Genomic DNA, 12,557 nt, shown 5'->3' with positions numbered 1-12,557 from the left:
TTCAGACGATATGAGGCCTGTTGCTCTGACTGTAAGATCTTGCATCTGTCTCTGGTCTTAGGACTCCAGCCAGATCAGCCTGCTGAAGGAGCTTCTTGACCTACAGAAAGACATGGTTGTTATGTTGCTTTCACTATTAGAGGGTAAATGAGTTTGTTTCTTTAAACTCTTTTTCGTTTCTTTTTTATATCTCTTCCTGTCGCGTTTCTTTAAAACCTGCTTCAATTTTACTCTGAATAACTTTTTGCGTGAAATATATTTCAGGAAACGTAGTAAACGGCACAATAGCCCGGCAGATGGTTGATATGTTGGTGGAATCCTCCAGCAACGTGGAGATGATCCTCAAATTCTTTGACATGTTTCTCAAGCTGAAAGACATTGTGGCCTCGGATGCTTTTCGGGATTACGTCACAGACCCTCGGGGGCTGATCTCCAAGAAGGACTTTCAGAAGGCAATGGACAGTCAGAAACAGTACTCCCCTTCTGAGATCCAGTTTCTCTTGTCCTGCTCCGAGGCAGACGAGAATGACATGATCCACTACGAGGAGTTTGCCAGTCGGTTCCAGGAACCTGCCAAGGACATCGGGTTTAACATCGCAGTGCTGCTCACCAACCTGGCTGAACACGTCCCCCATGACACAAGGCTCCAGAACTTCCTGGGACAAGCAGAGAGTGTGCTGAACTACTTCCGCCCCTTTCTGGGCCGTATTGAAATCATGGGCGCCAGCCGAAAGATTGAGCGCATCTACTTTGAAATCAGTGAAGTAAACCGCAAACAGTGGGAGATGCCGCAGGTGAGAGAATCCAAACGGCAGTTCATCTTTGACGTCGTCAATGAGGGCGGGGAGTCCGAAAAGATGGAGATGTTTGTCAACTTCTGCGAGGACACCATCTTTGAGATGAATATAGCCTCCCAAATTTCAGAGCAAGAGGAAGAGGAAAAGGGGGAAGAAGATGATGAAGTAGATGAGAGTGGAGTGGAGGGAGGACCAGGAGGGGGAGCAACTGCAGGAGGCGATGAGGATAGCAATAGCGAGGAAGGGCAACTTGAATCAAGCTCTGCGTTTGCTGACTTCATAAACAGCATGATATGCTTCTTCAGCATTTTCACCTTCCGTAACCTGCGCAGGCAATACCGCAGAGTGAGGAAGATGAGCATCAAGGAGATCGTCGTGGCTTTGACCACTTTTTTCTGGACCATCCTGATGAGCATCCTACATTTTATTTACAATGTGTGCAAAGGTTTCTTCATGATCATCTGGCAAGCTCTGTTTGGAGGGGGTTTAGTGGAGGGTGCTAAAAACATCACCGTGACTGAGATCCTAGCGAGCATGCCGGATCCCACGCAGGACGATGTGCATGGAGACGGACCAGGGGAGCAAAGAACAGGGGAGGAACAAGACGCTGGGGGTGTAACGGACACTGGAGAGAGTGGGAGCGGCGAGGAGGAAGAGGAGGACACTCAGGAAAAAGAAGGTGGGAGGATACCAGGTATTGATGCCCCAGGTGGACTTGGAGACATGGGTGTGGAGTCAGCAGCTGAACCTCCGACTCCTGAAGGAACGCCCATAACGAAGAGGAAAATGGTGAGTTCAGAGTGAATAAAGGTCCATGCAAATATTCCCAAAGTAAACTGCACACAGTTTTAGCTCAATTTTCAAGCCTTGCGTACTATTTTCCCAGTAGTGAAGAAAGAAGGATCACTTAAGTGTTGGTGAAAGTGGGTTTGTCCTTCGTTGCAGCCACTGGAAGAGACTGCTGCCTGGCAGAAACCACCTGAACCTGTTCCAGTGGAGGAGCTTCCACCAGAGCCGGAAAAGGCTGAGTGAGAGTCTTCTGAAATTGTTACCTGCATTCTTTTCTTCCTTACAATATCTATTTGTAGTAGTAATTGTTGTTGACAGATGGAGAAGTCAAAGTGTTTCAGATCTGCAGCAGCGACAGCCGTAACATTTTCTGATTCGACGTTGACGTTGAGGAAATGTCAAAACTCGAACACTCCTGTGTTTTTGTTGACAGTGTTGAAGCCCGAGAGAAAGCAGAGAAGGAATCCCAAAGTAAGGAAGATAAACAGCCAGAAGCACCAAGGAAATCTGCAAAGAAAAAAGAAAAGAAGCCCAAGAGGATGGAAGGGTTTCAAATCTGGACTGAGCTGGAAACCCAAAGAATTAAATACATGGTGATGTATTTGCTAGTTTTGTTGTTGTTTCAGAATTGATTTGGGATAAAATATATAGCAGAAGATTTATGAACTTTTGTCTCTAGATAAAAAAAAACAACAACAGTTAGTGTATTTTTATTTTACAGAACTACCTCTCCCGAAATTTCTACAACCTGCGTTTTTTGGCTCTCTTCCTGGCATTTGCTCTGAACTTCATTCTGCTGTTCTACAAGGTAAATTATGATTCTCCAAGTGTTATATGTGTCAGGAAGCAAAGACCGAAGCAAGACCCTTACCCAAATTGAGGAAAGAAAACATGACAGAACAATACTATACAATTATTTGGCAGTTTAAATGAAAATGAAATTATGCTTGATATGCTGGAATAAACAGATCGTTTTTTCAGAAGGAGAAAATAAATTCTTTAAACTATTTAAAAATTATCACTCAGTATTTCTTGCCTGCCTTGGATAATGAATCAACCAACGTCACACGTTCAGATTTCAGAGTAAAATACATGGTTCCCTTTTTCACCTGCCTTTAACCTGTTTTATATTTAGGTGTCGGACAGCCCGCCTGAGGCCGAGGACATGGAAGGGTCTGGACTGTCAGAGGGAAGCGGCCTGTTTGAAGGCTCAGGGTTGTTTGAAGGCTCAGGGCACGAGTTCGAGGGCTCGGGAGTCGGTGAAGGGGATGACGATGATGAAGACGTCCCAATTTATTTCTATTTAGAGGAGAGCACTGGTTACATGCAGCCCACACTGGCCTTCCTTGCCGCTCTACACACGGTCATCTCCTTCATCTGCATCATCGGCTACAACTGTCTCAAAGTATTAACGGCATACAACACAATGTTGATTTAATGCGTAAAATTTGACTCTTGTGCTTCATTTTTTAAAATTATTATTATTGTCTGTTAAACCCTATTTGCATTTGTACAAGATTCCGCTGGTGATCTTCAAAAGGGAGAAAGAACTTGCGAGAAAGCTGGAATTCGATGGCCTCTACATTACAGAGCAGCCTGAGGATGAAGACATTAAAGGCCAGTGGGACCGACTGGTCCTGAACACACCGTATGTGGATAATGAAAATATTAGTCTCAGATCTGTCTCAATAGTCTTGCGTTTAAGTAAATTAAAATATAATACATCTTCCTTTTTTTTTTCCACAGCTCCTTCCCAAACAACTATTGGGATAAATTTGTCAAACGAAAGGTGAGTTGTGTCTGATTTTATTTTTAAGGTGCAGGCTAATTGGTGACGCAAATCCTTTGTCCAGGTTCTTGATAAGTACGGAGACATCTATGGCAGAGAAAGAATCGCTGAACTCCTGGGAGTTGATTTAGCCTCCCTGGACGTGAGTCAGCAACACGAGAAGAAGCAGGGAGAGCAAGACAACTCTGTGTTTACATGGTAAAGTACATCATTTAGATGCTATTTGTTTAAAATGGACTAATCAACTAACGTCAAAATGTTTTTCTTAGGATTACCTCCATTGACATCAAGTACCAGATCTGGAAATTTGGTGTTGTGTTCACAGACGGTGTACGTAAACCCATGCTACGTAGAAACGTGCAGTATGCCGTCCTGTACTGACGGAACCGTACCAGTAACCATTCTTGTTGTTTATTTGCAGACTTTCTTATATCTCTGCTGGTACACGATAATGTCTTTGCTTGGACATTATAATAACTTCTTCTTTGCCTGCCACTTGCTGGATATTGCAATGGGCGTCAAGACTCTGCGCACCATCCTGTCCTCAGTCACACACAATGGCAAACAGGCAAGTGCACAAAAATAATCAAACCTGGCACGTGATGTCAGTTTGGCTTCAGTTTAGACCAGGGGAGGGCAAACCTTCTGGCTCGCGGGCCACAATGGGTTCTAAAATTTGACAGAGGAGCCGCGCCAGGAACAGATGGATGGAGTGTTTGTATGAACTAATATAAATGACATGTAAAAGCCATTACATGAAAGGATTGGGCCTTTTACAGGGAGCAAAGCATGAATATGGAAGGCTCATTGTACAAATTAAATGGAAAAGGCCAAATGAATGAAGTTTAATTATAATAATTTAATTTAATGATATAATTTGGACAAGTTCGGCAGGCCGGATTAAAGAGCCCAACGTGCCTTAGTTTGCCCATGCCTGGTTTCCACAAACTAAGCCGCCGTTGTTCTTGTGTCTGCCAGCTGATGATGACTGTAGGCTTGCTGGCCGTGGTGGTGTACCTGTACACTGTAGTCGCCTTCAATTTCTTCCGCAAGTTTTACAACAAGAGTGAAGACGAAGACGAACCAGACATGAAATGTGACGACATGATGACTGTGAGTAACAAGCGAATGGAGGACACGTACTGTGCCGGAGCCCCGCCTCCCTAACAATGTGCATTGTCTATGCTTCACAGTGCTACCTGTTCCACATGTACGTGGGCGTGCGTGCTGGCGGAGGCATCGGAGATGAGATTGAGGATCCTGCTGGAGATGAATACGAGCTCTATCGAGTGGTCTTCGATATAACATTCTTCTTTTTCGTCATTGTCATTCTCCTGGCCATCATTCAGGGTAAAGGTGGCGCAGGCCACTAGAAGTCCCTGTTTAAATCGGTTTTATTAGATTGACTTAGAACTGCTGACTGTAGGAAGGGGATGTCGAACAGATGATGTATAAACACTTCTAATCACGTCATTGTAGGTCTGATCATTGATGCCTTTGGAGAACTCAGAGACCAGCAAGAGCAGGTCAAGGAGGACATGGAGGTACAGCTTAATACTGTTAAAACCTTTTAACTCTGCCAATGCACATTTAATGGTCATCTCTGGTTCATGTGCAGACGAAATGCTTCATATGTGGAATTGGAAGTGACTACTTTGATACGACGCCACATGGGTTTGAGACCCACACATTAGATGAACACAACCTGGCAAATTACTTGTGAGTGCTCCTTCTCTACGTTACATATGCACGTGTGGAAATGTTAACATGCGAGTCCTTTTCAGGTTCTTTCTAATGTACCTCATCAACAAAGACGACACAGAGCACACCGGTCAGGTCAGTCCAAAGTGTTATCAGAATTCCCTCTGGCTGTTGACAGTGTGCTCTTTGCGGTTTCCTAAAATTCGGCTCTGACCTACTTTAAAATGTTTTTCCCCCCCATCAGGAGTCCTACGTGTGGAAGATGTACCAGGAGCGTTGCTGGGACTTCTTCCCTGCTGGGGACTGCTTCAGAAAGCAATATGAGGATCAGCTTTCTTAGCTTACAATTGTTATGAGCAAACAATCAATATGGCAAATAATTTAATGTACTAAATTGTTAAAACTCAACAAAATTTGATCAGATCATGACAAATGGTTTCATCAAATGAAGACACCTTGTTAACTTCCAAGCAGGGTGAGCATTCTCTGCTGCGGCCTCATCAGCTCATTTGTTTGGGAGTTCACACTTTATCTTTGTCATCTGTAATTCATTGTTTTTCAAATTCATTTCACGCTTTTTCCTCTGATTATTGCGTCAGCTTCTTTCTACAATAATTATCTAGCAAGGATTTTTCTGTTCAGTTTTCTGACGATACTGTGGCTGTGTTTGAATTTAAATTATTTATTGTTTTTCTGGACAATTTCATGCCTGCAATGATGAATAAATTCCACAGAAGAATACGTTTCATTGCAATGAGGCGCTGATTTGACCTTGTACTCTATAATGCTGTATGCAGAATGAATCTTAATATGGAAAAAAAGTCCATTTGTTTCCCCACAACTTTTTATTTGTAGATGTCACAAGAATGATTTCAAAAAAGACAGGATAATTGATGAAATTATAAATAAATGTAACTCAACCCCACAGAGTTGATTATGCGTAAATATGGCAGCTACATTCCCCATCCTTAACATGCACCAAAAACAGCCTTAAAAACATAAAATATAGACACACCAAAGGTGCTATTCAAACATTACAATCTGCACAAACACGAAGGAGCCATTGTGGTGTTGGAATAGTTTCCCTTTTAAAAACACATTTGGACTCTTCAGCTCTCGACGGACGTGTACGTATTTGCCTCGCTACAACCAGGAATCACATTTGCGAGTCAGAAACAAAAAGCAGCTCGATTCAGCAGCACAATGAGCTCATAACTCAAAGCAAAGAAACACTCCCAAAGAAAAGCAGAACACAAACTTGCTGCAAGAGAAATTATACCACAATAGTCTGTCTAAACATGTAACAGCTCTCTCAGAGTACAAGCAAATAGACATTCCACACAATTCCAAGGATCTCAAAACAGGAAGGGAGATTAGGCCCGGGGTTAAGAGAGGGAATGATAATTCCTTCATTATGCTGCTTAGTCATGTTCAGACAGAATACAAAGTGAATTTGCATCGAGTCCTTCACACTAACTTTCACTGATGGAGTGTTTCAGTCTATCCTTGTCCAGCCAGCCAGCTTACAGCACAGCTGTGGTGCAGTCGAAGGCGTACTGCATGCTGCACAACTAGGAACTCAGCTTACAATGCAGGAACACTGCATTGCACTTTTATTCTTGTAATAACCCATTTATAAACATTTCCCCCCCCCCCCCCCCCAACAAGTGACCGTGACAAAGTCTAAATCCTGCGTTGCCTCCGATTCCCATGTCACATTCAGTCTGAACACACCCTGAAGCAAAAACGCAGCAGAAAGAGGAAAACCACAAACATTCCAGTCACGGGGGAGTCAGAGAGAACTGGAGGCCTTCACTTCTTCCATACCGTGTAGAAAACCCATCTAGAAATCAAGAATTAAGGATCGGACAAGCATGTTGGAATGCAACCTTTTATGACACTGGCAAATGAAACGAGTTTAACAGCATAAAGCATTATAATAAATGTTAATTTTAACACAAATATTTCATAATAGGTGGTGATCAGAGAGGTTGTTCACATAAAGGACAGCATTCAAATCAAAAATGTTTATTCAGCAGGTTTAAAACAACTGCTCAGTAGAGGAAAGTCTGAAACGCAGCATAGAATATTTTGTGAAAACTCGAGAAGCCGGTTTGTTGTCCGTTATAAGTCTGTAGAATTCTCATTCATTATCCCACAGTAGTGAATTTTTTGCAATTCCTTTATTTTAGGCTTGGATCCAGATCAGAATTTGACACTAGGTAGATCCTGTGGGAAGGCACGGTGTAATTTTTATCCATGTCTTAATGAACGAACCAAGGTCGAAGGATAAATCCCCATCACAATTGATTTTGGCCGAAGCGCCTAAACTGTTTTATTTTTTTTAAGGATACAATTCCAAGTAGGAGGGCACACAAGCCATGTGTTTGGAGAACTCCACGGGACACGATAGCTTTCCCAGCTGCTCCTCAAACAAACCCAGTGCTTCTGTCAAGTTCGCGCCATTACCCTGAAAACCAGCACAAGAAAGAAATATTAACGCCACACATACTGTAACAAGTCTTTTTTCTTCTACATATAAAAGTTATGTTGGTGGGAACGGTGTATTCTGAACTTTAGCTGAGGCAAAATCAAAAACACAAAACCTTCGCCTGATAACTGCGAACAAAAATTCAACAGTAATACAGACTATACAATGGGGGGGTAGGCGAGGGCCTCACCTGTGTGAAATACTTTCCAGAGGGATGTAAAACTTTAATGGACAGATCCAAGATGAGTCGCAGGAAGTCCCATGTAGAGTCTGCAAGAAGTAGCACGCGCATTAATGCAGTACTGCAGACTCACTCATTTACATACATTTTTATTATTTAAATAAAGAAACCTTCATCTGGCTCAGTGGAAATTGGGATGGCGGTGAGGTCATTAACTATATAATCAAACATCCTCCCCTCCTCGACATACTTCTTCAGCACAGGAACACAGTCTTCAACCAGTACCTGTGATGCAGAGAGAGAGAAACAATGACACATCTGGACAGGAATTCATTGTCATTAAGATCTTATGACTGCAAGACGAATTCAACACTCACTTGATAACAGTCCCCCTTCAGGTTGTCAAGGACGTCACCACATGTTTCTCTCATGTGCATCCTACACCCATCTATCACCTTCTGGTCAATGTACAAACTCTGTTAAGGAATGATCAACCGTTATCTCACACACATAAAAAAAGAACAACTGCCTTGCAGTTATATTGCTCAGGGAAACAGCCATGTTCATCAGGGATTGAGTGATATCCTGCAGGGATGACTGAAGCTTAAACTGAACTTCTGTTGGACAGCTGCCTCAGAAAATACACAGAATTAAAAGGATATCTCCAACATGGTGATCATCTTTGGCTTTTGTTTGACCATCTCGGCAAGGATGCCTCCATCGCCTCCTCCTAATATCAGCACATCCTTTCCCTCGAAATTCTCTTTCCCATTGCCCATGATGGCTTGGGTGTAGGTCAAATCACTCTCTGCCATGTCTGAAAGGTAAACGGAACAATCGTCCCTCTCAATTCAACAGATCTTTTGGTGCATTTCATGACAATTATGTCCAATAATAATAATACTACTTCATTCTGATCTCTTTACTTCATAACATTGGACTTGAAAATAAGATTTTAAGTGGCAAACATGCAATGTGCTGCAGTGTTGTTGCACTTACTAACGTCTCCATTGAGAACTAGGATATTTCCATACTGCTTTGAGTGCAGTATTTTTATGTTTTGGTATGCAGAGTCTTCATCGTACAGCACCTGGTCAATGTCATACTCGACCAGTCTGCCGTCAGCTGTGGGCCAGTAACGATCAATTTTTGCTCCTCGGGAAATGGCTGGTAATCTTGGGGGGGGGGTGAAATGTGAAGAACACAATCAATATTATTTCAGAATGCATGAAACATAGCATAATCAATAGAGTTCAGAGGGTTTTTGGGGAGGACGATGCAAAGGACAGGGTTGAGGTGGGAAGGTTGGTTTGCTGTGGCGACCCCGGAAAGAAGAGGACGACGAACGTTTCAGGTCACGAACTGAGTCAAAGAAGGGATTCAATTTATGAAACAAGGCCTCACTGTATAAATGTTTAGGTTGGCATGGCAACCTTTAAATGTTTTTGTTGGCGTAGATATTCACGCTCGATACGGAATCTGAATCAACTGGACAAACTAGCTTGGAATACGTTCCACCTCTCACAAAGACGTTGCTATTCAAGATTAAGATTACACCCCAACAACCGAGTCAGAAGTATTCAAACGTCATTTGGGGACACGTGCTTGCCTAATAAGGCATCGCATGAATTATTGAACAAAATTCAGATTCATAATCAATATAAATAATTCCAAAGCACAAACTCCGAGATACTCACCTTTTAATCCGTGTTATGTTGCCATTCAAGAGAACCTTTAACTTGCTTTCCAGTGTGGTTATAAGCTGCGGGGGAAATAAATAAGTGACAAACAGAAACTGAAGTGCACAATCATTTCTATCAATTTCGGATACTTTACTGTTATGATGCAAAATAAATAAGGACAGAAGAATGCTTTGCCTCGCTGTGCTCTGTGATTGACAACTGGTACCTCACAGCAATTACAAACAGAGGATCAGCAAATATGGTCTATAGGAATCTGTTGGATGTTGGTGCCAATAAAGTTTTGTTACCGTATGTTCTAAAATAGTTCTGAAGTTGTAAAGAAAAATAAGTGAACCAGAAAGTAAAAAAAAAGAAAAAAATCTGACAAGCTAAAACATTTGCAACAATACAGAATTTGTATTTTCTTTTTTTTAAATCACCTACTTTATCTAGCTGTGCAATGTCATCATCCTCGTAACACTGTACATCAATGGTGACCATCCCATGGGAGTGCACTCGCAGAAGGGCAACCCTGAGAAACACAACACAAAAGAAAAGCCACGCTATATTTGTGAAAGGGCGACTATGTTCTCTGCTGACTGTTTTAAATGTGTGTAAAAGTGTAAAAGCAGTCATGGCCAGTTTACAGGTAGGTGTGCTTGGCTAGACCTTTCATAAATGGGGACATTACATAAACAAAATTCCACTTAGTGTTAAAATCTTGGGGGGAATTATGCGTTACATTATGAGCCAGTGATATTTTACTTTATCATTTTGCTTTTCAATGCACGGGTGACACTCCTTTAGGTACTGTTAAGGAGAATGCAACTAAAACTTGACATTGGAACTGGTTATAATTTGGAAGCAGTCACTCCTATAAACAAATAAAGTATTAGGTCGCTACAAGAGTCAAACTACAGAACAAGGAAAGTCACTGAGGAAGTCTGAAAAATGGTTACAATAATGTTCTTACCGGCCCTTCTCGCCGACGAGTGTGGCAACGTATCCATGCCCTTTCATGTCATGGACAGTCTCTGTCATTTTTTGCTCATGAAATATGGACAGCAAACCCGGAACTGTTGCAGCAGGGTCAACTAAAAGACATGACACTTGACAGTAAAATATTACATTTTTGGCACGCTAAAATCAAACATCCACATTGAGGCATACGTAAAACTATTTCAAGTAACATAAAAACATCCTAGGGATGCGTCTGTGCCAGTACTCTGCTTTTGTGCTGCAAACACATTGTGGATTCCCCAAGATCGACCACAAACCTTGTCATTTCCTTTTATTTATAAAAAGCAAAATACTGCTGTGCACTTTATTTTTGGCGAGAGGCTCAAAAAATCGTTATCGGCAGGTCAGGACTTTTTAAAAAAACCGGTGCACCCTTAGAAAATATAGATCAGTTGATTAAAAAATAAAATGAACATTTGCAGCACTAGCATAATGACTGCAATTTCCACTGTCCTTTTCTAAACAGATACACCACTGTCACAGCACAATAGCCTGCATCAGTGACTCTTCTGAGCAAACAGGTTTTTAATTAACAATTTGATCGCGTGAATGACACGCAATATTTAGAGCAACTCTTCCAGCTTTAACCATGTTTATGACTTTCGATGGGACAACTTTTTGTAAAGCCTCATCTAAACGTAATCATCAAATGTGGTTTAATCCACACTGACGTTTGAACGATGCAGATGTTCTGAACAGAGTTTTTATTTGTTCCATTGGGAGGAACGGGGGTCAATTAATGAGAAACACAGGCACGAAAATCCAATAACTAAAAAACTCACAACTAAGCGTATATTGGCTGTAATTATTAAAGTATTCTGATAACATTGTTAGGTATTGTTTTTGTATTGCGAGTACTTTTTGATAACGCAAATGTCACAAATAATGAATACAGACTTTAAATTATGCAATTCATAAACTAAGGAATTTCAATATATTCAATATTGGGAGAAATAAAATATAGGTTTGCGTGTAAGGGGAAAAACTAAACTACATTAATGGCCGACATCCCTCTTCCCGTAGGACCACATTTCTTTTACGCATTGTTAGCCGAAGCAGCTAATAAGACCGACTGGACTAAATGCAAAGTTATAAAATGCGATACTAGCAACACAACGCCATAGAAACTACATTACAACGCAATCGTTTACGTAAAATAACTATGAAGTCTGACAACAACTTGGCCAGATAACCACATCCCGTTATCAGCCACGCTTCCAAATAACTGTGCAGTTGCTGCTGACTTGAAGGGCAGCAGCATAATTGATAATAGCGAGGCGGCTAGCGGAGCTAACACACACAGCGCCAGATGCAATAACGTCAACCTCGACGCAGAGTCTTTATTGAGCCGCTGTTCGTTGGGATCTTACCTGGCCGAGAAAGGACGAAGTCGAGAATGTAATGTTGCATTGCCATGTCGGAGTACAACTGTCATCCATGCCTGAACAAGCAGGCTACGAGTGTCTATCTGCAAAGACAGAGGAAGGGCCCTGCTAGCAGCGCGGCTACGAGTTCACTTTACGGAACTAGGCGTGGCTAATGCAGCGCCATTAGTGTGTATGTGCGTGTAGCTGCATCTATTATTTGCATGCGTCATTACGTTTTGTTAAAAAAATAAAAAAAAAATGTAAAAAAAAGTTCCCACATGTTCGTGGACAAAAATGCCCTTTTTGCTTTTGGAAAATGAAAACAAAGATTTGCTACAATATCTCTTTCACTTTTTCTAATGTGGCATCAGTCCCAATCATAAAATCCAAAATGTTAAATAATTCCAGAATGTTTACATAAAAAACTATATATAAATATATATTGAATATTAAAAAATGTCATTGTTTTTAAATATTATGTCAGTAAGAGATATCAAATTTATGTTTATCTCTGAGTTTGCATCACCTCTTTTAACAACGCTTTGTAAACATTTGGGAACTGAGGAGATCAATTGCTGTATCGATCTGAAAGTGGAACATTATCCCATTCTTGTTTTGTAACTAACAGTGCTGAGTTTTGTGAGAAGCTAATGTAAACAGTAAATATACATATATAAAACTATTGCTAACATTCAGTTAACGTGCACTTGGGTATTTCTTTCTGTTTGAGGTACTTAAAC

At 41.3% G+C, this 12,557-nt stretch overlaps 2 protein-coding genes across 2 annotated transcripts in view; one reads left to right on the top strand and one right to left on the bottom strand.

The window, feature by feature from the left end:
- The window catches only part of LOC137900870 (ryanodine receptor 1-like), a 41,742-nt gene extending 35,041 nt beyond the window's left edge, over positions 1–6,701 (top strand). The window contains exons 91-107 of the mRNA XM_068745016.1: positions 62–143; positions 265–1,586; positions 1,743–1,825; positions 2,020–2,179; positions 2,308–2,394; positions 2,722–2,991; positions 3,104–3,234; positions 3,333–3,375; positions 3,440–3,573; positions 3,645–3,705; positions 3,797–3,943; positions 4,354–4,488; positions 4,569–4,725; positions 4,855–4,919; positions 4,994–5,094; positions 5,160–5,211; positions 5,321–6,701. Of these exons, the coding sequence (XP_068601117.1) occupies positions 62–143; positions 265–1,586; positions 1,743–1,825; positions 2,020–2,179; positions 2,308–2,394; positions 2,722–2,991; positions 3,104–3,234; positions 3,333–3,375; positions 3,440–3,573; positions 3,645–3,705; positions 3,797–3,943; positions 4,354–4,488; positions 4,569–4,725; positions 4,855–4,919; positions 4,994–5,094; positions 5,160–5,211; positions 5,321–5,416 (3,126 nt within the window). The 3' untranslated portion in view covers positions 5,417–6,701. The remainder of the gene's footprint in view (positions 1–61; positions 144–264; positions 1,587–1,742; positions 1,826–2,019; positions 2,180–2,307; positions 2,395–2,721; positions 2,992–3,103; positions 3,235–3,332; positions 3,376–3,439; positions 3,574–3,644; positions 3,706–3,796; positions 3,944–4,353; positions 4,489–4,568; positions 4,726–4,854; positions 4,920–4,993; positions 5,095–5,159; positions 5,212–5,320) is intronic.
- A 48-nt stretch (positions 6,702–6,749) lies between these two features.
- On the bottom strand, positions 6,750–11,938 carry sms (spermine synthase). Its single transcript, XM_068744806.1, has 11 exons — positions 11,821–11,938; positions 10,404–10,524; positions 9,875–9,962; positions 9,446–9,510; positions 8,748–8,923; positions 8,411–8,565; positions 8,126–8,215; positions 7,919–8,033; positions 7,758–7,837; positions 7,431–7,546; positions 6,750–6,919 (listed from the first exon to the last, which is right to left on the bottom strand). The coding sequence occupies exons 1-11, from the start codon at positions 11,864–11,866 to the stop codon at positions 6,889–6,891; spliced, it is 1,083 nt and encodes a 360-aa protein (XP_068600907.1). The 5' UTR covers positions 11,867–11,938; the 3' UTR covers positions 6,750–6,888.
- Positions 11,939–12,557: the final 619 nt, after the last annotated feature.

This window comes from Brachionichthys hirsutus, chromosome 10, assembly GCF_040956055.1.
Source record: "Brachionichthys hirsutus isolate HB-005 chromosome 10, CSIRO-AGI_Bhir_v1, whole genome shotgun sequence".
Classification (NCBI taxonomy): Eukaryota; Metazoa; Chordata; class Actinopteri; order Lophiiformes; family Brachionichthyidae; genus Brachionichthys; species Brachionichthys hirsutus.
This window is presented reverse-complemented; position numbering and strand designations above follow the sequence as displayed.